Genomic DNA, 24,602 nt, shown 5'->3' with positions numbered 1-24,602 from the left:
ACGAAATGCCAAAACTGTCCAAACTATTTTAACCCTCTTTAGCACGTCAAAAATTCTTCTATATTCCAACAAATTATTTTTTTCGAATGATCAGGGATAAATAAACATTGTTTTAAAGAGTATTTGTGTCAAATAAGCTGACCTGCATCTCTCTAGAACCGGGGCACACACCTCTTTATAGGATTTAACCTGCTCTTGACGAGCACGGATTAGTTTCCACTTAGTCTGTTGCGTAGCTCTAAATTTACAAAAATTTCAAATTTTAACTTTTCAGCTTTTTGGGGTGATTTTATTAATCTGGTGTTAATTTTTGTCTTAAGATTTGTAGCGTTTATCATAATTCTTGTGGTCATAGGAAAGCATATCAATCAAAATCTTTAGAAATGGGTTTGCGTCGTGCGACACATTTCTTACGAAACATTAGACTATAACAAGCTAAAATATGAAATTTTAGAATTTTAAAATAATTTCTAACATTGCCCAGCAATATTTTAAAAAACATTTTCGGTCTTTTTTTCACCAATGGAAGCTAATAGCCAAGGCCAAAATCCACAGAATAAAAAAAAAGTTCTATAAAATAATTTTTGAGAGGTGAATTGTTCACCTGACGCATTCCTCCAGAGGATTTATCAGTTTAGAGAGTTCTCCAGGATTATCTATTTCATTTTTTATCATTACAACAGATACTTCCGCTAACCCCTGATCATTAGTATTATTCAAAATTCAAAATAACACAGTGTAAGGATCTGAGGAACTATTGTTCAGGTTGATTCACCTATTAATCTATTAATACAGGTGATAAATTGAAGAATTCCAGTCAATCTGACGTGGAATCCTCAGTAATTCTTGGTTTATCTTTTAACGACTTTCCTGAACAAATTAAATTAAATTACTAAACCAAGAATGAGATATGGTCTTAAATCTTGTGATTAATAATTATTTATTTTATATTTGATCTTTTTTGCGTGAATCAAATCAAATCAAATCATGGTTTTAAGGAGATCCTACTGTACACGATTCTAACTTTTATCGGCTGCAGACAGATAAGGACTTTTCGAAAATTAATTAATCAATATTTATCAGTTGACATATGCACATAATTTGATTTTTTTAAAGTATTTTTTTTTGAAATATAAATTCTTATAAAACCAGATGTGAGCAATTTTGTATTGTGAAACTAGGGACTTAGGGATTGATTTAATTCATTTTCTTTATCCTTTCATAACGCTTATTGGCTTTGAATAATATTCCTGATGTTTAAGTAGCACTGCTAGAAGATGTCGCCCCACCTCCTCTACAGGATGATCGGAAGGGAAGTCCATGTGCATCGGCATCACGTGCTTCCGGGACAATCGGTCCAGAAGAGAGAGAAAAATTCGCAAATACTGATTGTTCGTACTGCTCTCCATAAGACATTTGATGAGAAACTCGGGACTCAACTCGGAATCATATCCTGAGATCTGGTTTTCAGCTGGGCGTGGCTCAGTGGGCGTTACCCCTGAGAGGGGAGTCACGGCCGCCGAGCTCAAACTGTGCGTTTCGCCCTTCTCGTCATCGAACGGATTTGGTGTAAAGATTGCGTGGATTCCTCCCTTGAGGAAATCCTGCTTGAGAAAGGTGGAAGACAGTTTTTCCTCGGGTTGCTCCGGAATACTGGAAACAAGACGGTTACAATGCAACCCAAGGAATGTAGCAATGTTTCTCTCTAGGTCCATAAACGGGGAGGAGAAGGTGGAAACATCGAACCCGGAGCTAGACTCCAGTTCAGGGATGATCAAATTACCGATAAGATATGAGTTCATCATGTTGAGAGCGTGCTTTGAATGATTGACCATCTGGAACTGCTGAGTTGCATCAAGGGTGGAGAACTGTTGCAAATATTCAGCTCCACAAGGAGCTTGTCCTTTCCAATCCTGGATATCATAAACCTTACCGTTTATAACAACCCATAGGCCACCGTCCTGGATACAGAATTCACAATGCTTAATAAACCTTTAAGGCAAAATATTTTCACTTGAACAAAATGATCAAATAAAAATATATTATAAAATATCAATCAAAAATCAAAAATTGAAATTGTAATAATAACTTGCCAGACAGTTGTTAAAGATCAAAATGGAAATGTGGGACCCATAAAGGCATGGATTAGAAAAACAACATTGAACCAACATTTTGAATAATTGATGTTGTTAAAATGCAAAATGTTTTACCAGTTGCTTGAAAGTCAACTAGTTCAATGAACCCCACAATTGCTGTGAATCATATTCATTGGACTAAAAGGTTACCCACACAGGATGAGACTTCAGAGACGACTGTACGGAATTTATACTGTCTGTTTCCTTGTCAGATTCTGTAACATTTCTTTCTGCGCTAAATTATTGCATAAGCAATTGAAAAACTACAATGAAGACAGAAGACTTAATATAAACTTGGGATAGTCATCAGTATCAGGTCATCTTTACAGTCTCATCTGTTGTTGGTAACCCTGTATCTAAAATCAAAACTAGAGTCTACCAGTCGTCATTCTATTCCACAATTTTACGGGTCTCACTGTAATTAAATCAGATATCTGAAATTTGGAAAATTATGTTCGAGAATATTATTTCTAAATCATCATGATCTCTGCCTTGTTATGATTCTCAAGGTCTGGTTTCCGTATCAGGGTTGTATCTTCAGGTCGAGGGGAGAGTTGACCGGTAGAGAGACCCTGCCAGGCCAGGTCATCACATTCTTCTTTATCATAACCAGGGGCCTTCCGGTTAAACTTGTCTGAAAAAAAGTTGGCTAAACCAGGGATTTTTAATAATTTTTAAGGGACGGTATTTTAATTTTGGGTATCAGTAAAAGGGGAGGGGGGGGGGGGAATGCCGATTTTTGTCTTATTTTTCATTTTTCTTGCAGTTAGAACTAGAAAATTCTGGAATAAGAAGACTCAAGTTATGACTTTAAACAGTCCAATGAACATGAAACACAGCATTGTGCAGTGTAAACAGGCCTATTTTACTTGAAAAATGAAAAAATAACTTGATCATAAAACGATTTGATTTGTAACAACATCAAATACACTAGAATTGCTTTAATGTCGTCTTCCTATTCCACAGTTTTCTGGTCCTATCTGTACAATCATATAACCTACCCTTCCCTCCAAGAGCGAGGATTTTTTTTTCAAAATATATAAAATATCTCCCGACGTTTAGATCCAGGGAGACATAAATTATAAAAATAAGAGACACTTGCATAATCTTTAAATGAAAAACGAAAAAAAAAATAATGAATAGGTCATTTTTAAAAAAACTTTACGGTTACATTTTACACTATTTTCATTGGGGATATTGAAGGGAGGGGGGAGTGCGGTATAATTCTATATTTCTGATAAAACTTTTCTATCATAAAATTTGATCAAAATAAGCATTAATTACTTAAGAAGTGTAAGAAATGTAAGCAAGACATTAAGGAGGAAAAATATTCAATGAAAAAAAGGAGATTAAGATTTGGAATCAAAGCTTAAAATCAAATTCATCTTACCTAAAGATTCCATGAGACATGTGAGCCCTGGGATGATTTCAATCTTATTGAAAATACTCGATTTCTCTATTTGAAGAAGGATGAGAGAGATAACCAGCTCTGGGAGAAGAACCCCAACCAGATCATGATCCAGGATACTTGATACAGCCAGGAAATGACGCTGACTCAGGGAACTAGTAGCTGTTGCTGTTGGTAACAGTTCAAGAACGTGACAGCAGAGATAATGAAGATATTTCCGGAGTAAAGCTAGAACTCCGTCCAGCTCCTGTTCTCCATCCCCGGAGTTATCAGGACCGGAGGAGTAGAGTTCAGCAACTAACAACCTCTGGAACTTGATCAGGAGTTTGAGACTTGGAGAGCTTTCAGTTTTCTGAGAGTCTAGTATATCCTCGGAGATTGAGGATGAGATGAGGTCCATGTTGAGTGCCTGCAGCTTGGACAGCGCCTGGGCAGAGGAGTTCTTCATCAGTTGTTTAACGAGGTAGAGAAGAGGGATAGTGGAGGAACGATCTTCCCAAGTAGAAGCTTCAGCAGCACGCTTTGTTTCCGACTCCAGTTGTGCCTGCTCCGTCATAAGTTCATCTCCAAAAGGTTTATCTTTAGTGCCGTCACTTCCTTCCTTTTCCGAAACCTCTTCCAGCTCCTTCACCTCCATTCTAATTGCTCCACGAAGCGCTGTTCTTAATCCTCCATCAGCCATGAGACTAGAAACAAGTAAATCGGTCATAAACTTCCTGCCGACTGATTGCCCAGCCGTCTCAGTGTTCTGACTAGGGAGCAAAGTAGATAAAGCTCTGGCTCTCTCATCTGCTGTGGGAAGAAGAATCATCCAAGATGCTTCCAGCACCTGCTGAGCCTCGAACTGTATAGTCTCCAGGACCCCAGAGTTACTGGCCAACTCAACCACCTTCTTCTTGAGAGAGGAGAGCAGGGCGGAACCCTGTTTTAAACCCAACCCAGCCAGGTTTGTGTTGTGATGTCGCACAGCCAACATTTGTAGTTTAAGTATACTAAGAGAAGCGCAGGCCAGACACTCCTCCTCTTGTCGTGGAGGTATTCCTGATTTTCCATCCAAACCCTCCCAGATCTCAGCTAGCAGAGAATCCAACCAACGGAATGTTTCCTCACTGATATCAATGACGAATGGTGCACGAAGAGGAACAGACCATGAGTCTAGATTGGTCCAGGCTATGGTGTTGTTAGCTCCACAAACTATACTCACGTAGTTAGTATTAAGGTTGGAGAGAATGGTTGGGGTTGGGACGGAGTTATTAAGGTATCCCAGCTGGGACATATCATTCTTCCCCCAACCATAAAGTTTCCCTTCCTTACTAACTGCAACCACATGCATGCACCCGACTGATAGATCCACGATGTCGCTACCGAGGTTTTCGACCAGTTTAGGAAACCTGACATGATCTTCGGAACCGTGTCCTAACCTGAAGTTGTCACCCTTTCCCCAGGTGTAAACCTTCCCGGAGCTGGTTAGAGCAGCAGAGAACTGAGATCCACAATATACCTTGGTTACACCCAGATCCATCAATCTATCTACCATCCTGCAGAATAGAAAACAATTCAATTAAAACGTTAAATAATAATTTTTGATGCATTTCTTTTAAAACTATTGCCTAAAGTGAGCAATTTGAACGAAAATTTTAAATTTTATTTATTCGGTAATTTTCCCCATTTATATAAAAAGATTTGGGGAAATTTTAACAGCTTCTTAGAAATCTTGAAAATTACACGGAAACATAAAGTGAAAATGAAAATCCAAGTTTTTTTTTCGTTAAACAAAAAATATATTTAAAGAAAGACCCCTCCCTCTAAATAACTGGTTTCCTTTTCTTTCAAAAATGATTTTAAATGTTGTTGTAAAAGATACGAGTACCTTAAAAGTAGAATAAAACGAGTAAGTTAGATTGGGGGTGGGAAGGTTAAGAATGTAGAATGAAATGAAGAAGTAACCTGGGAATTCCTGAACCATCACTTCCTCCCCGACCTAGCTTCCCATAGTCTCCATCTCCCCAGGAGTAAACTACTCCCTCACTGGTTAGAGCTAGGGTCTGAGCATCTCCTAGATAAAAATTTATACAACGTAAATGACGAATTTCCAAATAATTCTTCATTTATAAGGTGCCATGACCTATTCCCAACAATTCTTTTAAAGCTTTGTCTGAAAAAGAAAAAGGAAACGTTTATAACTAAACACTTTAAGCTAAAATATGACTAAATCAGTTAACATTATTAATCAGATAAAAGTTTTCAGTAAACCGTTATCAATCGGGCATGTCACTCTATGAATGGAGACTCGCTTAAAATATCGTCTACAGTCTCTTTAAATAGAAGACAAGACCCCACTAGGCTGATATTTTTTATCATTGTCCATGATTCCTAACAACCTTATTGTGTCACGTATCTTCAGAGGTCTTTTCTCCCTATAAAGTAATCTCCCTAGCCTTTAAAAAAAGTATTTTCCCGTCGTTCTGTGATTTGTTTAAATGTAAACTAAAGATGGAAAATAAATATAAAATTGCACGGGAAAGTGGGAAGAAACCTTCTAAAACACTTAATAAAAGATGATCATTGACCACTTACTATTGACTTTGAAGCGGTTTGATAGTTGAAATGGTATAAATAAAAACAGTCTTGATTTATGAATCAGCCAATGAAAAATAAATAAGATAATTCAATAAGAAATGAATTAAAAAGTCTGTCATCAAGAAAACATAGGTCCATCAAATCTGCTACAAATTGTAGCTAAGTCCATAACTCGTCACAAATGGTAGCTAAGTCCATAAATCGTGTCACAAGTAGTAGTCAAGTTTATCGAATCTGCCATAAATAGTCCATAAAAATCTTACACAAAACGAAGTTTTAAAATCTCTAGATAAACCCTTGAACTATTGTGAAGATGAAACATGTACCTGTCCCACATGCTACATCAACAACCCTATGGGCAGCCAGGGCGGATACTAGAGTTGGTACAAGACAGTCATCAACTGTTCCATGTCCCAGTCTTCCATAGTTGCCTTTACCCCATGTATAAAGCTCTCCTTCCTATAATAAAAAAATAATAATCAAAATAATAATCAAAATCAAAATCAAAATCAAAATCAAAATCAAAATCAAAATCAAAATCAAAATCAAAATCAAAATCAAAATCAAAATCAAAATCAAAATCAAAATCAAAATCAAAATCAAAATCAAAATCAAAATCAAAATCAAAATCAAAATCAAAATCAAAATCAAAATCAAAATCAAAATCAAAATCAAAATCAAAATCAAAATCAAAATCAAAATCAAAATCAAAATCAAAATCAAAATCAAAATCAAAATCAAAATCAAAATCAAAATCAAAATCAAAATCAAAATCAAAATCAAAATCAAAATCAAAATCAAAATCAAAATCAAAATCAAAATCAAAATCAAAATCAAAATCAAAATCAAAATCAAAATCAAAATCAAAATCAAAATNGTTATGATCGGAAAAACAAACAAACAAACAGACAAACAGAGATTACAACTTTATATAAAGATAAAGAGATAAATCTAAACCCCCCCCCCCCCCAATATGGGAGACCCAGACCGCCCAAGGGCCGGGTTAAGTAACTTAAGATAAAAAAAATCAAAGTCGGGTGTACATTTACAATTGGAGAATTAAGTAACTTTTCAGATTCTTTCACAAAAATAAAAGAAATCCGGTTTAGACAGCACACTCAGAGATAAACAGTTGTAAAATATTTACAAAATATTTTGTATTTTTCCCCCGTGATGAAAATTCATAACAATGTTGTCCATACTAGGTGGTAAAGAGTGAGGGGGTGTTTATCTGAACATTAGGAATTTTATATGATTTAAAAATGAAGAAATGTTTAATTTTAATTGTACCTCTCCGTGCTCTGTTAACAGCAAAAAATGTTTTCCGTCACACGCTGCGGTTATATTCACAACCTTGGTTTTCCGCTCATCCATACTCCTTCACGCCGCAGAATGTTTCAAATCAATTCAAAATTTCCCATAGATGGTTATTAATATCATTGAAAGGCGACCCATCATTCAGGGGAAAAAGGGTTGATAATTGATAACAATACAACTGCAATTATATCATCACTTGATTATGAATGAATAAGATTGAACAATTTCTGCGTCGTGCCTTGTATTTATCGATTCTACTTCTTTCCCTGGCGTATTAACGTTCAAAACTATTATTCGGCCTGAAAAAAAAAAAAAAACAATTTCACGATTTTGATTTTCAATTTTAGTTTGAAATATTAGTCGGTATTAAGTTGATAACGCAATCGACCCTTCAGCGACTTCAAGCTGTTGTTATTTATTGTTATAGTTCGATTTTATTTTTACTTTTAACAATTCTTCAAACATTTTAAAACTTCGTTATGTTTAAGTTTGAGATTATTAAACTTTGCAGTAATTTTATCGAACTACTATCCTAATCATGTAACTCAACTTGGAGAATAAATACTATCAGTTCCTAACTTTGTATTATGTAAAACACAATTGTATCTTAACTCTGATCTCAACATGGAGTAAAACCTATCAAAAAATGTAATCCAACCTGGAGGAAATCATTTCTAGTCTCTCCCCCAACACAAAGTAAAACACAATCCTATCCTTTCTCTTAACCCAACCCGGAGTAAAACACACTCCTATCCTTTCTTCGAACCCAACCTGGAAACCTTTCCGTTCTCGCTTCCAATCCTGCGTAAAACACAATCCTAACCCAACCTGGAGTAGAACCTACCTTCTCCTGTAACTGCGTATACAAGTTTGTCAAGAAGAACAACTGATTTAACGCCTATTCCTTCTAGCTCAGTTTCAATTCGTCCTAAATAATAGTTTTGATTATTGGATTTTTTAATGCTCAGAGCTCCGATTCAATAACATAATTTGTTATTGAATGAACTCATAAAACTAATTCAAACTATTATCAAACTAATTTAAAATAATCTTTATTTTTAAGAGTAACATTTAAAGAGTAAATTGTTAAATCTAATGTCAACATAACCAGTGCATGACAACCCCCTAAGAGTAAAAAACGTCAAAAAAAGTTAATGATCAACAAATGAAAAAATAAAACATAAACTTACCGGGTCCCCAATATCCAATCTCTTGTTTCCCAGAAGAGGATGAGGATGAGGATGAGGAGGATGAGGATGAAGATGAGGATGGAAGGGGTGGGGCTAGAGGTCGAGCTAAACGATCCAGTTCACACATCAATGTCACAGCTGCCAGTTTCAAATCAATATTCCTAGAATAAAGAATAATTAATTAAAAGTTTATATGGGGATTGGTACACCACCAGAATTAAATGCCAAAGGCCAATGCTTTGCAACACTTACAATACGACAAGGTCTCGAATATTGATGCATAACTTTTTACAGCGTTCAGACTCTATAGCACTGCTTAGGATCCGGATCCGGATTTTGGCTTCCTGGATCCGGATGTTTCATGTTGGTTTTGAAAAACATCAACACGACGGTTGAATTCTGATTTTATAAAAGTTAATACCGATCGGGTGGGAGCCTGGGGGGAAGGGGGATGTTGATGGGGAAGGGGAGAGGGTAAAATTAGTTACCTGGTTTCATCCTGTGGATAATCTAGATATTGTAGAAATGTTTCGCAAGGATTATATCTCTCTGGTTCATCATGATTCCAGCTAGAGCCCTGAACACAAGGATTATATCTCTCTAGATCATCATGGTTCCAGCTAGAGCCCTGAACACAAGGATTATATCTCTCTAGATCATCATGGTTTCAGCTAGAGCCCTGAACACAAGGATTATATCTCTCTAGTTCATAATTATTCCAGCTATAGCCCTGAACATCAGGATTATATCTCTCTAGTTCATCATGGTTCCAGTTAGAGCCCTGAACACAAGGATTATATCTCTCTAGATCATCATGGTTCCAGATAGAGCCCTGAACACAAGGATTATATCTCTCTAGCTCATCATGGTTCAAGTTCAGGTCCTGAACACAAGGATTATATCTCTCTAGATCATCATGGTTCCAGCTCGAGTCCTGAACAGAAGGATTATATTTCTCTAGATCATCATAGTTCAAGTTCAAGTCCTGAACATAAGGATTATATCTCTCTGATTCATCATGGTTCCAGCTAGAGCCCTGAACACAAGGATTATAACTCTCTAGTTCAACATGGTTCCAGTTAGAGCCCTGAACACAGGGATTATAACTCTCTAGTTCATAATGATTCCAGCTAGAGTCCTGAAACATGGATTATATCTCTCTAGTTCATAATGATTCCAGTTAGAGCCCTGAAACATGGGTTATAACTCTCTAGTTCATAATGATTCCAGTTAGAGTCCTGAAACATGGATTATATCTCTCTAGTTCATCATGATTGCAGTTAGAGTCCTGAAACATGGATTATAACTCTCTAGTTCATCATGGTTCTAGTTCAAGGCCTGAACATAAGGTCTCTTTAGTTCTTCATGATTCCAGTTAGAGTCCTGAAACATGGATTATAACTCTCTAGTTCATCATGGTTCCGGTTAGAGCCCTGAAACATGGATTATAATTCTCTAGTGCATCATGGTTCCAATTAGAGTCCTGCAACATGGATTATAACTCTCTAGTGCATCATGGTTCCAGTTAGAGCTCTGAACACTAGCATTATATCTCTTTAAATCATCATGGTTCCAATTAGAGTCCTGAAACATGGATTATAACTCTTTAGTTCATCATGGTTCCAGTTAGAGCTCTGAACACAGGGATTATAACTCTCTAATTCATCATGATTCCAGTTAGAGTCCTGAAACATGGATTATAACTCTCTAGTTCATCATGGTTCCAGTTGAGCCCTGAAACATGGATTATATCTCTCTAGTTTATCATGGTTCCAGTTGAGCCCTGAAACATGGATTATAACTCTCTAGTGCATCATGGTTCCAGTTAGAGTCCTGAAACATGGATTATAACTCTCTAGTGCATCATGGTTCCGGTTAGAGCCCTGAAACATGGATTATAACTCTCTAGTTCATCATGGTTCCAGCTAGAGTCCTGAAACATGGATTATAACTCTACAATGCATCATGGTTCCAATTAGAGTCCTGAAACATGGATTATAACTCTCTAGTTCATCATGGTTCAAGTTAGAGCTCTGAACACGAGCATTATATCTCTCTAAATCATCATGGTTCCAGTTGAGCCCTGAAACATGGATTATAACTCTCTATATCATCATGGTTCCAGTTAGAACCCTGAACACAGGGATTATATCTCTCTAGCTCATCATGATTCCAGTTAAAGCCCTGAAACATGGATTATAACTCTCTAGTTCATCATAGTTCCAGTTAGAGTTATGAACACAAGGATTATATCTTTCTAGTTCATCATGATTCAAATAAGTCCTGAACATAAGGATCTAGTTCATCATGATTCCAGTTAAGAGTCCTGAAACATGGATTGTAACTCTCTAGTTCATCATGGTTCCAATTAGAGTCCTGAAACATGGATTATATCTCTTTAGTTCATCATGATTCCAGTTAGAGCACTGAAACATGTAAAAGATAAAAACCCTTTATCGAAATTTCGAAGATTTCGTCATTTTTTAGCTTGGAACTGTTCGGTCTAACAATTTCCTTAATTGTTTTTTAAGCGAGAAATCTGCATTTCACTTGTAAAGAGAAATCACAATTGAAAATAATAAAATTGTTGATGAGAAATTTACTCTCATTCATGCTTTATCAGACAAAGCCTAAAAGGGTAACGTTAAAAATCATACTTCAAATAATGTCCACAGTCCCTTTTAACTAAAACCATTAAATGTTAAAAGGATTGAAAATTAGCACGGAAAGAACACAATCCAAAAAAACAGACTCACCTCAAAACATTTGTTTTGTTTAATGGCCTTGAACCGGTTTAGGACAGGTAGAAGAGGCGCTGAATTACTTGTTACATCATTCCTAAACATGAAGAAGTGTTGAGTATAACAGAAATTCAACCTACCTTATAATGCCAATGTAAAAAATCAAAAATATTATCACTCCTCTATACAATGGTTTCTAAAATCTTAAATGTACAAAACCTAAAAAAATGTTAAGTTCAGCGATTAAGAAAGCCTGGATAATGTTTGCCCCATTATAAAACTGCCAATAAGTCGTTCATAAACTTGTCAATTACTTCATAATAAATTATTCATAATTCAACCAATCCATCGATTATCAATTATTCATTTCCTCAACAATCAGTTGATTGGTAAGTCAATCCCTCCATCAATCAACAAATACCCTTTAGCCGTATCATCAATCACTCAATCACTCAATCTATTGATAAACTACTTCTGACTTCACCAATAAATCAATCAATCATATAATAGATCAATAAATTAAATGATTAAACTCCTACCGGTGGTTCTGAGTCCCCCTGGTGTTACTGTTCCACAAATTCAAAATTAACGAAAAGTCAATTATTTGTTTTTATTTAACTCTTTGACAAAAGATGCAGATTTATCTAAGGATTACACCAGGAATATGGGAATATCATTATACTTTAGTTTCTGGAAGGAATATAAACACATGGTCTGAGCAGCATTAGAGTTGGAGTTAGTTTACCTGTTTAAGGAATGAATCCGTCCTATCCCTAAGCTCTAACCAAACCCTGGAGTTAGTTTACCTGTTTAAGGAATGAATCCGCTCTATCCACCACTTCTAACCAAACCCTCGACACGGAGTCAGTTTGGAACAGGCTGGCTTCAGGTAGAGATCTCAACGCATCCAGGGACTCATAAAGGAGCTCAGAGCACAGATCCTACAATCAATCAACTAGTAAACAATATGTATACAGAAATTCAATCAACCAATTCCTCCAACGTAATCAACCCGAAATATACAATCAATACATTAATCAACTAATCCATTCAAAATTGTTCAAAAAAGCATATTTCTCAACCTGGTCCTCTCCTGACCTCCAGGCACGTCTCAGGAAAGCAAATGCAAAACTGAGCGCAGCACGAGAACCAACACGTGCGAGTCCTAGAGTTGCGCGCTCGCTGCTCGGAGCACATTCATTATTAGGCTTCCTAAATATATCAGAAAAATCAATTCAAAATTTCCCATCACAATTCATATGATTTTCGGCAAGAAAGAAGGAAAAATTAAACAAAGCAAAGGATTTTTCCGTCTTATTGGTGTGTTTAAAGGGACTGTAAGCGTAATTTAAACAACCCTCTATGCTCAGATGAGAGTGTCCGATTCACAGTACGGTACTTTGAGGCCTTTTTCAGGTTAATAATGTGGAAGATGAAGTCTTTTTTTAGGTTTAACTCTGATAATTCCTACAAGTTTTCCTGCTCTAGTCACTTTTGCAACAAAAAAAAAATAACCAATTTTCAATCTTATAAACATTAATATAAAATTCATACTTGAACAGGCAAAGCTTTTCAGGGTTCCGTTGTGAATCGGGCATTGCCATATATGCACGGAGAGACCCTTTAGTCTCTTTAAACCCCAAACCTTCCCTCAAAGAGTAGTAAGTCTGCAATCTGCATGCAATAACTTCCAACCTTGGTGTTTCTGTGACGGCTTTTGCTTCGCCAGCCTGCAAAGGGGATGTAGTTCTCTTTAACGCCGTCAGATACCGCTGAAGGATGACCAGCCGTTGACTTAACCTTCAAACATAAGAATTAGAAAATGTGCCAAAACTTTTATTTAACGTAACGAAAATACTATTTAGTGAAAGATTGCGATCAATGATTCACACAAGTAGAATTATAACCAGAATATGGTAACAATACTAAACACTGGAATGGGAAAAGTCACCAGCTTTGAATATTATATTCTTTGTTTTATACACAAAGAAGATAATAGAATAAACATAAAAATATGTAATATAAACTGCTCTTTACTGAATCTTTAACTTTTTGGCATCGCGTTTAACAAATAAAAATCAAAAAGAGAATATCAACTTAATTTGTGCAGAACTCAGTGAAAGATTGACAACAATGATTCACAAAAGTACAATTGAAACCGGTTTATGGTAAAAATTACGAAAACTGGAATGGCATATAAAAAGCCCGATCTTAATATTTTAATGTGGATTAAGACGTATCCTGGTTGTGGGTAAGAGTAGCCAGAGCTAGTAACTTTTAATAAACAGAGCCAATTCAAAAGTTTTCATCTCAGAAACCGGATTACCTAAGGGAGGATAAAGTTGTCCCAGCAGCACCGTTACACAGTTCTCTTTGCTCCCCAACCACTGCACTCAAACAATTCTAAAATCATCGATAATAAAATTATTTCGTCACAATCATGACCCTGGGGGTGGGGTGTAATTCTGAAAAATATACACCCCTGACATCTATTGAAGTTAAAAATAATGAACCTGCAATCCTTGGACGGAAGGAGTATCTCCCCAGGTCCAGGATTGAATGATATCCTGAGACGGGACGGATGGAGAAACATCCTGTTCCGTGTGCTTGTAGGAACAGGAGATACAAGGACAGCTACAGATACCCTCAGAACAGCTAAATTAAATTGAATATACAGAGAACTAAACTTAAGAAGCCGACTTGAAGGACTGTTCATGTTATCTCGTACAAACTTCAAATTTTAAAGTGGACTCTCAGTAATCGTTTAACGTTTGCCTAATCGGAGATTAATGAGAGTTTTTACTTTTTCTTAGTTCAGCTGAAAAATTTTTTTTTTTTCAATTATGGTTTCTCAGCAAACGTGACGTACAAAATTAGCCTATTAAGTTAAGAATATAAATTGATGAATTAATAAAAAACTAAAGTTGTAAAAATTGTAAAAACCTGCAATTTGATCCCAGCTGTCCGCAGCAAGGTTTAAACGTATCAATTCGATCACTGTTCAGTCCCTCACTAAATATTAACAATCACAACACTACATTTATTTATGAAAAAGTACTAAATCGAAAAAATCTAGAGCATGTTTTCTGTTTAAATTAGAAGAAACAGTTGAGTATGTTTTCTTGAAAAATCATCCTTCCAGCTTTAGAAAAATTTGGGGGGAAAACTTTAGATGTCCAATTTTTCATTTTTTTTTCGCTAGATGTTCAAAAATCATCCCCCCCTGAGGCCTGGGGGGTAGGGGAGGAAGGAAGTATTTTAAATAGGAAATAATATGTTTTTTTAGGAAATAATATCGGAGCGGATAAAATGTATAAGCGCTCATGGCTCATGCACGTGTAATACTTCGCTAGTCCCTGTTTACGATCACCTAGTGTGCTGTCCTCACCTGAGATTGTGATCCGGAAGTATTCTCTGTTGAAGTTCTCCATCCTTCACCATCTCATTCCAGAGCTGGCTTAATCCATCCCTTGTCAACATTCGTCCTGGACAGAAGTATACTTCAGAGGTCAACTTTAGAGGTCAAACAAGGTTGTCAACTTCAGAGGTCAAATACAGAGATAAAATACAGAGGACAAATACAGAGGTCAAATTCAGAGGTCCAATTCAGAGATTATATACAGAGAAAAATTCGGAGTTCAAAAACTGAGGTCAAATTCAGAGGTCAAGTTCAGAGTTCAAATGAAGGAGTCAAATTCAGGGGTAAATTTCGGAAATAAAATACGTTGATACGTTTATAGTTTCTCCGCCAAGGTCCAGCATCATGCACCATGCAAAAACGAAGTTGTGGGTCAGGTCATCATTCATTATTCTGGTTCCATGACTGCATTTTTATGCTCGTCATAATTAAAGCATAAAATGGCATTTGGTTCCAGCCTTCAACCTTGTGCTCCCTGTCGAGGCAGAATTTAACCTGGTGAACCAGGTTTTTTCACAAACATCATGATGCTGGTGCAATATTTTCCAGTTCACCTATTATTCTTCTCTACTCTAGGGAGGGTAAGTCCCGCAGTCATTCTCAAAGTCAAGGACAAAGGTCAAATTCAGGATTAAAAGGAGTGTTCACGATTATCAAGGCGTGGTAAAGATGAACAGATTTTAATCCCAATTATTTCACTTTTTCTGGTTACAACTGCATATTAAACTAAAAATCACCCCCCTCTCCAATGATTATTATTTTCCCCACGTTATTCTAAAATTGTTTAAGATTTTATTTTCAGTATTTATTGGTAAACCTTATCGGCAAAACGTATCGGTAAAACGTATCAGAGAAACGTATAGGAAAGGAGAAAAAAAATTTATGTTTACCTATATCTGTTCCAGACCATTTCGGGTCCAATCTTACTTGGGACTTTAAACTAAGTCCACCCGACATCCCTATAGAGAAAAAAAGGATCATTATCACGTTTTATTACAGAAGATTGACGATTTTCCCGTTTTTAATATGTATTAGGGTGCGGAGAAACTAGTAACATATTTTTAAAAAATCTAATTATCTTTTTATCAAATTACACATTTATGGAACATTTTTATTTTTTTAGCTTGTATTTTTCATATGGTTAGTCTTTGAAATGTTTCAGAATTATTTTTATTAATTTTAAAATGATCAGTCTGAAAACTGTACAAACTCTATTTACAGGATGCTTGATTCAACCTAGTGCGCAGTTTTAAGGAAATTATTTCTGTTTTATTTAATCAAAATAAAATGCTCACCATATATTTAGTGTCTAATAAACGTCTAACTGACTGACCCGATCGGGCCCACATTTTTAGTATGGCCTTATGACCAAATGAAGTAAGGAAAAATGGCAATATTCTTAAGCTAACATTATTTCAACAAATGGGGGGATCTTAACAACTATAAAAACATTATAACACTAACCTGTAAATTTATTGTGATTTTATCACAGTTGTTTGCTAACGCAGTTTAGATATGTACATTATTTTCTGAAATTTGTACTTTGTAGATATTCAAAATAATTCAGACAAAACAACATTTTACAGAAACATTTGGTTAAAAAACAGACTTTGATTTATGAAATTCCTAGCGCGTCATTGGCGCCTGCTAAACGTTAGATATATTTTTGCAACGAAATCATTCTATATTATTTATAATGCCTTGAATGTTTATAGAATAATAACAACAAAACTGATTCACAATTGAGAAAATTTCATAAAGTTTTTGGAATTAATTAAAGTAAATTTATGGTCTATTGTCTTTAATAAAAATATACCCTTATGTTAAAAAAAACGTGATCGACTTTTAAAAGCTGCATTGCAATAAAATTCTTCTAAACAAGAGAGAGTACAAAGAAAACAATGTAATTAGACATAAGACACAAATGCAAAGCAATTATTTATATATGTACAATGCCAAAATCTGAAATTATATTCATACAAGCTTCTTATACAAAGAATAAAAATTGCAAATAGATAAATCATAATATTCCATGTACACCGTACACTGTACTGTACATTATGCAGTACTATACAGTTGACAAACGTATAGTTTAATTAAATTGCTTTTTGAGTGTAAATAGACCGTCTAGAAGATGTTGCTGACCATTGTATCAGTGTTTTAAACCATTTATAAGGCTGTAAATAATACAAGTGAATAATCATTCTAGAGCCAGTTAAAAACATGCGGCACAGAAACTGTAATGAGTGATGCGTTTGTCAGAGGCTATTATTAGACTATTAAAGGTCTTCTTCAGAAAATTGTCAAGGGTTTGTCAGAGGCTGTTGAGAATTAGTGCAGAGGCTGTTAAGAACCAGTGTAGAGGCTGTTAAGAACTAGTGCAGAGGCTGTGAAGAACCAGTGTAGAGGCTGTTAAGAACTGGTGCAGAGGCTGTGAAGAACCAGTGTAGAGGCTGTTAAGAACTAGTGCAGAGGATGTTAAGAACCAGTGAAGAGGCTGTTGCGATGCTAATAAAGATCGTGTTTAGAATATTTTTTTGGGTTTGTCAGAGGCTGTTAAGAACCAGTGTAGGGGCTGTTAAGAACTAGTGCAGAGGCTGTTTAGAACCAGTGTAGAGGCTACTATGAGGTTATTCAAAGTGATGTTTAAAAAACTTTCTTGGGTTTGAGAGGATTATGTTTGATGGTGACGGTTCCACCCTTCTTATTGTGGATTGTGAACATCTTGTGCTCTTGCAGCTCAGCCTTGGTCTTACCCTGGATACAATCATACAATCAATACAATTAATCAGATCAATCAGATCAATCAGATCAATCAAATCAATCAAATCAATCAAATCAATCAAATCAATCAAATCAACCAAATCAATCAAATCAATCAAATTAATCAAATCAATCAAATCAATCAAATCAATCAAATCAATCAAATCAATCAAATCAACCAAATCAACCAAATCAATCAAATCAATCAAATTAATCAAATTAATCCAATCAATCAAATCAATCAATCAATATTTGAAAAAGAAATCAATAGACAAATTAATCAATAAATCAAAAATAAAATATCAGTTTAATATTTATTCATTAATTAATCTAAAATAAAGTCATATATATATATAATTATACATTATATTTACAAAGATCAACAGAATTCAAATCAATAAATCATTCCTCAATCAATGAACTCAGTATTACATGTTCTTCATAAAAAATGTTGGGATTTGTTTAAAAACGATCTAAAGTTTAAAAAATGTTCAACAATCGGATTACAGTCACCTTGAAAGGGCAGAGTGTACAGAAGTAAAATGACTGTCTCACATTTATCATCTTCTTTCCCTATAAATTCTTATTATAATAAAAGATTTAAAAATTAAATTGAACGTAGAGGGACGTATTTTATTGTGGACGTACAGTGATAACCAGAAAACTCTTGAATAGTAAGTCGACTTTTACCCGCAATTTATGACCTTTAATAGTCTTAATGAACATGACGCACAGTATTTGTGCAGTGTTCACAGACCCATTTCACCTAATAAGTGATTTAATAACTTACTAATTTAAGTCATTTGCTTTGTAACAACATCAAATGCTCTTCAGTATTGCTTTAATGTCGTCTTCCTATTCTACATTGATATCCAGAAAACTGTAGAATAGGAAGACGACAGTATTCACAACAGTATCCTTTAAACCTTGATTCTAAAACTTGATATATTCCCATGTGTCTTGCGGATTATGCAGCAGAGACAAAGAAGGAAAAAGTCAGATTTGTCGGATACCGTTGTGTGATGCAACGTATTAAATGTGAGTCAACAACAAGACAGTCCCTTTAAATGAGAATGGTTAAAATATGAAATATCTGTAATAAGTTCATTATTCTGGAAAATGGATTTTAGTCCGTTCTCCTAAGATCACAAAAATTGGTGCCATGGATATATCCGATAGAAACCAAAGCGAACACTCCCTTTAATTTTCTTAGAATTATTCAGGGGTCTATATTTTTAAGAAAAAAAAAATTGGACTTCAATAGGTAATTTTTTCATTCTGTCAAATTCTTCTTTCCNATTAACACTATTTTTTTACCTTTTTCTCCATTTTTTCCAACTTCTTCTTTTCCTCTTCATTTACGGGACCGTACTAAAAAATTAATCATGGTTTCCTTTTATCTCTCTAAATTCTACACTTTAAAAAATCCTTTTTGTATTCTATTTTATCCCTGAAATGTAATATTAAAGTTCTCTAGATTCATATAAATCGTGTCTAGAACTTTTTCACTTTCCAACTTTGAATTTGAGAAAAATTTTGGAAATGTTGTTTTTTAAAAAAAGGCTAACCCATCGATCCATCTTTTTATCTTTATTAATTTTAATAATTCTGAAAATCAATTAATCAGTTTTCCACCTTGTCATGTTTCCCCATGTGCTCCTTGACATGAGTAAACATCTCGTTCTCGTGGTGGGTTGTGAAGCTGCAGTCCCCGCACTCAATAGGGGTCTCGGAGAAATCACTGTCCCCTACACAATATTATGTAAACCAGGGATGTTATATTTAACTTTCACCCTAACCTTTCAACTATTATAATTTGAAAAGAGAAGATCTATTCATTTTGAATTTCGTTCCCCGAAAACATCATATGAAATTTCAAGGGGATCTTTATTCTTGATACTGTTCTCATTTCAAGGGGTAAAATTGAGGGTATATACCAAAATATATCATTTTTACCCTAAAATATCCAAATTCAGGGGGGGAGCTAAAATATAAATAATATATTATATAATCATGCCGGATACCTGGAATTTCGGGGATTTCTGCCTTTATAAAATCCTCCTTTAAGATGTTAAAAATCTGATGAATCTTAACATGGTTGATCAACTCATCCTCCACCTAAATAAATTCTATTGATCAATCAATCAATCTATATTTAACCATCTGTAAGTGTATGTTACAATTTTATTATTAACAATACTGTAAAGTCTTTTTGGTGGAAAATAAATTAATTTAATAGATTTTGATTAATCTATCACAAAAACAAAAATTAAAGGAACTATTCGTAAAATTCCATTTCAAGAGTTGAACGGCATCTTTTGAACCATTGTCTGAGTGAACATAATGTTGATTTCCTTGTTTTTCTCCATGAAATTTTTTTTCAGATTTCTCTTGTACAGTGACTCGCGGATTTTTACAACAAAGATGGATATTAACAAATTTCTCTCTTATCTTCCTTATTCCAACTCATAAAGGATTAAAGGTGACCAGTTGTAAATCAAGCAAGTTTGTTGAGGGTCACTTGAAATTACACGCAAGAAATACAAATTAAACTATTGAATAGGAAGAAGTAATCTTGTGTGTATTTGTATCTTAAGAATAAACTTATGAAGTGAAATGTGTATTTGTTCACTGCACAATTGTTGTAGTTATTGTATAATATAAAATCTTAACTTTAGCCAACCATCGTTTTATGGATTTAAGTATATAGACGGTAACAACAAAAACCCTGGTTGGCAGAATTTCTTTGTTATGAAAATTATTATTACTCTTTGGTACCATTGTAAACTAGGCATGAAACTTGAAAAGGAAGGTCACTTGGAAATACAGTGTCTGGTCCGTTTAAGTAAAACCGCTAAAAATTACCCTGGTCGCGTACTCACAGTCTCCGCAGAACATCCAGGATGTGTTCTTGTGTCCATTGTGCACAAGGATCATATGCTTCTTCAACTAAAACATGTTGAAATAACTTTGTTCCTTTAAAAAGTAAAAAAAAAAAGAATTATTTGTCGATAGAAAAGAAAAAAAAATAAACTTTAAAAAAAAAAAAAGTTAAAAGAATGTACCTTTAAAAAATTATTATCATTATTAGTAGTAAAAATACAGAGAAACCTTGTTTTATTCAGTGCTTAAGATCCGGATCCGCAAAAATATGCGGATCCACGGATCCGGTTCCAAGGGGCAAAATATCACACCAAATGCGGAAAACCAAAATTGGAATTATTGAAAAAAAAAGAAAATAAAATTTTCCTGATTTCTAACTGGTTCATCTAGTTCAGTAAAAAATAAGACGAAAAATTTGAAAATTCATTCTGATTTGAAAAAAAAAAATCGGTAAATCTTAAAGAAATGACTTGGATCCGGATCCAGATCCTTTTTTTTCCAGTGCGGATCCAGGATCCGTTTCCGCATCAAAATTAAATGGATCCAAAGCACTGGACCTTAATATTAGAAATTCTAATGCATGCTTAATGTTTATATTAGGTATTTTTTTAAATCAAGAATGGCTGCCTAATCAAATTGAGATTATTGAAACTGGGTTGTATTTCCGGTTTCAAATCAATTTAAAGAATTCAAAAAAATTAAATTTAAAAATTTTGAGCAAATCCCAAATTTTTTGAGATCTTTTTCTGTAAATTGAACGTAGGTTTCCATTTAAATATGCTTTTCAAGTTTTTTTATTTTTACTTATACTAGCTATCTTTTTCACATTTTTATTACAAAAACTTATTTGATGAGACAGCCATTTTTAATCGTTGTGAAAAAAATAAACTTTATGTGCTAAAATATGCCTTAGAATTCCAGGAAGAAAAAACTTTTGCTTTCAGAAAAAAGACATAACCCTACTGAACTTGTTTTTTCCCCACTTTAAACCTTGTGTTATACCTGGTCCGAAGTTTTTGTGACAGTCTTGCATGCATCACAAGGGTAGCGCAGAACTGGTTTAACTTGACGAAACGGGCCCTGAATAAAAAAAGTTAAAATTAACCCTAAATGGAGCGTTTTCGGACTGTGTATGGATGAATTTTAATTAAAGTATACCAATCAAGGCCTTCTTTAATCTCTTTTCGATGTTCATTTAAAAATTTTCAAAATTTTTAATTTATTTTTAATCATTGACAGACCTTAAATCCTAAAAATACTATATCTGTGATGACCATAAGAAACATAAGAAAAGAAATCTGAAAAAGAGGTCCCGTTATAAACCACCAGAATAAAATAGTAGAGCGCCTGACAGAAACCGATTATTTAGCTTCTCTTACCTGGATATTGAGAAAACAGCTCCTTACCCTCTCTCCTACCTGAGCATACCTTCTCCTACCCTCTCTCCTACCTGAGCCTACCTTCTCCTACCCTCTGTCCTACCTGAGCCTACCTTCTCCTACCCTCTGTCCTACCTGAGCATACCTTCTCCTACCCTCTCTCCTACCTGAGCATACCTTCTCCTACCCTCTCTCCTACCTGAGCCTACCTTCTCCTACCCTCTGTCCTACCTGAGCCTACCTTCTTCCTCGTCTGATCACATATCCTCACCATTCCCTACTTTCCCCCAGGAGATTTTGTGATTGCATTTCATGTATTAATACATCATGTACCATGAGTTCAACGATCTAATGTTCCAGATCTGGAAGTTCGGTTCTGGACTAGGACAGGTTAGTACTATTACCGCTATATTTGATGGGCCACTAGTTTGTGCCAAATTCTTCTAATATTTAAGGTTACGGTAAGTTAATCAAATTAGCCCCCACGACCTTTATCACCTTTGTGGGTTTCTAAATCTCACAATAACGTATCTCTGTGAAAACTCACAGGTTTAGTAGTAACTTGCTGAAGGGCCAGGTGTTGGTCGGCTATAGGCAACATATATATATATATACGAATGTCGTCTTATATTTTATAGATGTGACTCCTATTTATAGGTCGAAAAAAATAATCGTGGGGGGGGGCGTTAGAACATTTAATTGATTTTAAGTTATAATTAGTTAAGAGGTTTAGTTACGTTTATTAATTCAACTAAGAAAGGAAATTATCGTATTCTCCCTGTTTATAAAAATCCAGGTCTGCTGACACCCCACCCACTCCTTACCTTATATCTGACTGGATTAGGGGATTTTACTGTCACAGCTTTGGCTCTTCCATCAACTCTGAAACATAATATTTAGAAAATCGACTTTGCATATGATCTAAAAATCAAATGGGTATTCCCCCCCCCCCCACACCCTGATAAACTTTTAGGTGGAAATTAATTATGAAGTGGTAAAAAAATGTTAACAACAAAAATTTAAACCTTAACAAAATAGTGAGGATTTTGACCTCCACCATAAACCCCTGCACTGTGGAGACTTTGACCTCAACCATAGACCATTGTTGGGACTTTGACCTCCATAATAGACAACTGTGGAGACTTTGACCTACGTAATAGACCATTGTGGGGACTTTGACCTATCATACCTGTCAAGATCTTGGAGTTCAGTATGGTCATCTACAATATGAGTTGCGAGGTCAGATACCTTTATTCATTTTTTATTCAATATTCATTCCATCTTTTCTTCTATTTTTCTGTTTATTTTTTCATCATTTATATGATTTTTAAAACTAATTTCATTTATTCTTTCATTTTTTTGGACTTTTTTTTAAACCTTCACAAACTTTTTTTTTAAAGAATTTACACATTTTATTTATTCACTTGTTTCATATGTACCACAGTGAATAAATAATTTTTTAGCAATACTTCTATTCGTTTCCGTTTTAATTATTCTTTCATTGCCTCTATTAAGTTTTTATTTGAAGTTTTGATAATTATCTCTAAGTTAATATGTGCATTTATTTATCGATAACTAGTATCGAATAAAAATGTGCTCCTTAGATCCACAAAGTGAGCAGGTTTGCCAGGTGGAAACATTTACTATTTCATCTTCCTGTAAACAGAAATATTTCAAATTTTAATTAGTATGAAGTTGACATCTTGTTTTGAAACTGTCAATCATAGTTTATGCACGCCAAAAAAAAATAATTTATTTCTTTGCAAAGTTATTTTGTCCTAAAAATATTAGATTTCTATTAAACCCCCAAACTTCGGAACACAGAATTAACGCGTACGTTAGGAATAATCAGTTTAATAATGATTTAATAATGATTGTTCACAGAATTCGAGGAGACCTTTGATTCTAAAGGAAGGGTGATGTAAACGGTTTAAAAAATGTACTCTAACCTGTGTGCGCATGCGCTTTGCTGGTACATCGTCTGCTATAACTGTGTATCGGAGAACAGAGCCCCCGGGAGCCTCAGACTCAACCTCCTCCTTCAAAGAGCAGGCCATTAATCAATTTATCAATCAATTATTGATCCAAACTTTAAATAACTCTGTCGATCAATTAAACAATGAAAAAATAAATAAATCAATTAATCAAACGGTAAATTTAAAAACTTAATCAATACATTTATCAATCAAAATTAGATCAATCTAAGAATAGACCATTTCAACGAAAATAAAACAGTCAATAAATTGATAGGCGAATCTATTTTACGATGTTGGGTACTTTCGCAAAGGATTTTTCTCAAGTGGCAACTTCCCAAGGGTATTTTCCCAAGTGGCAACTTCCCAAAAAGGACAAGCTAGGGGCCGAGCGCCGCGGCTAGGATAGGCTAGGGGGTTGAGCGACGCGACCACATAATCAACTATATCCACGAGTTACATTTGAGATCCTATACAAATTTAATAGGAGGGGGAGAAGGCCCGGAGGGAGTGTGGGGGGTCCAAAACTCATCCTCTAGGAAATTACCCAGGGTTTACTTACCTTTAGAATAGGAACAGTTCTTTTCTTGGCAGACATTTCTAAATTGTCCAAATCTAATAATTTCAATTATTTTTTACGAAATGAAACGATTGTTCATCGCATTGCAAACTTACATTTAAATGCAAGGGGTCTGTCCTAGTGAACGATTTTTGGACTCCCCCCCCAGGCCCCCCCCCCTCCTATCAATTTTGTACATAACGAAATTAATAATGTAGTATTTATTTAGTATTATTTTGGGTTAGGTTAGGTTAAG

The 24,602-nt window shown here is 34.9% G+C and overlaps 2 protein-coding genes across 2 annotated transcripts in view; both read right to left on the bottom strand.

Moving 5' to 3' along the window:
- The window catches only part of LOC111712280 (E3 ubiquitin-protein ligase HERC2), a 44,695-nt gene extending 26,533 nt beyond the window's left edge, over positions 1-18,162 (bottom strand). The window contains exons 1-24 of the mRNA XM_023486851.1: positions 18,066-18,162; positions 16,254-17,546; positions 15,680-15,748; positions 14,760-14,856; positions 14,315-14,383; positions 13,885-14,026; positions 13,698-13,774; positions 13,067-13,171; positions 12,454-12,583; positions 12,178-12,312; positions 11,911-11,951; positions 11,387-11,468; positions 9,119-9,207; positions 8,631-8,791; positions 8,285-8,368; positions 7,679-7,739; positions 7,414-7,501; positions 6,450-6,582; positions 5,491-5,599; positions 3,526-5,081; positions 2,627-2,769; positions 1,251-1,961; positions 605-699; positions 107-238 (exon numbers count right to left, since the gene is read on the bottom strand). Of these exons, the coding sequence (XP_023342619.1) occupies positions 107-238; positions 605-699; positions 1,251-1,961; positions 2,627-2,769; positions 3,526-5,081; positions 5,491-5,599; positions 6,450-6,582; positions 7,414-7,501; positions 7,679-7,739; positions 8,285-8,368; positions 8,631-8,791; positions 9,119-9,207; positions 11,387-11,468; positions 11,911-11,951; positions 12,178-12,312; positions 12,454-12,583; positions 13,067-13,171; positions 13,698-13,774; positions 13,885-14,026; positions 14,315-14,383; positions 14,760-14,856; positions 15,680-15,746 (4,307 nt within the window). The 5' untranslated portion in view covers positions 15,747-15,748; positions 16,254-17,546; positions 18,066-18,162. The remainder of the gene's footprint in view (positions 1-106; positions 239-604; positions 700-1,250; positions 1,962-2,626; positions 2,770-3,525; positions 5,082-5,490; positions 5,600-6,449; positions 6,583-7,413; positions 7,502-7,678; positions 7,740-8,284; positions 8,369-8,630; positions 8,792-9,118; positions 9,208-11,386; positions 11,469-11,910; positions 11,952-12,177; positions 12,313-12,453; positions 12,584-13,066; positions 13,172-13,697; positions 13,775-13,884; positions 14,027-14,314; positions 14,384-14,759; positions 14,857-15,679; positions 15,749-16,253; positions 17,547-18,065) is intronic.
- Positions 17,436-24,458, bottom strand: LOC111712286 (zinc finger protein 639). The gene is made up of 11 exons (XM_023486857.1): positions 24,350-24,458; positions 23,764-23,853; positions 23,414-23,470; positions 23,004-23,062; positions 22,639-22,696; positions 21,438-21,515; positions 20,418-20,501; positions 19,577-19,670; positions 19,188-19,300; positions 18,870-18,923; positions 17,436-17,546 (listed from the first exon to the last, which is right to left on the bottom strand). Exons 1-11 carry the CDS (start codon positions 24,383-24,385, stop codon positions 17,436-17,438), a joined length of 834 nt encoding a protein of 277 aa, XP_023342625.1. The 5' UTR covers positions 24,386-24,458.
- Between the last annotated feature and the right edge of the window lie 144 nt (positions 24,459-24,602).

This window comes from Eurytemora carolleeae, unplaced genomic scaffold (assembly GCF_000591075.1).
Source record: "Eurytemora carolleeae unplaced genomic scaffold, Eaff_2.0 scaffold884, whole genome shotgun sequence".
NCBI lineage: Eukaryota > Metazoa > Arthropoda > Copepoda > Calanoida > Temoridae > Eurytemora > Eurytemora carolleeae.
The sequence above is the reverse complement of the archived record's forward strand: the minus strand, read 5'-3'. Positions and strand labels throughout refer to the sequence as shown.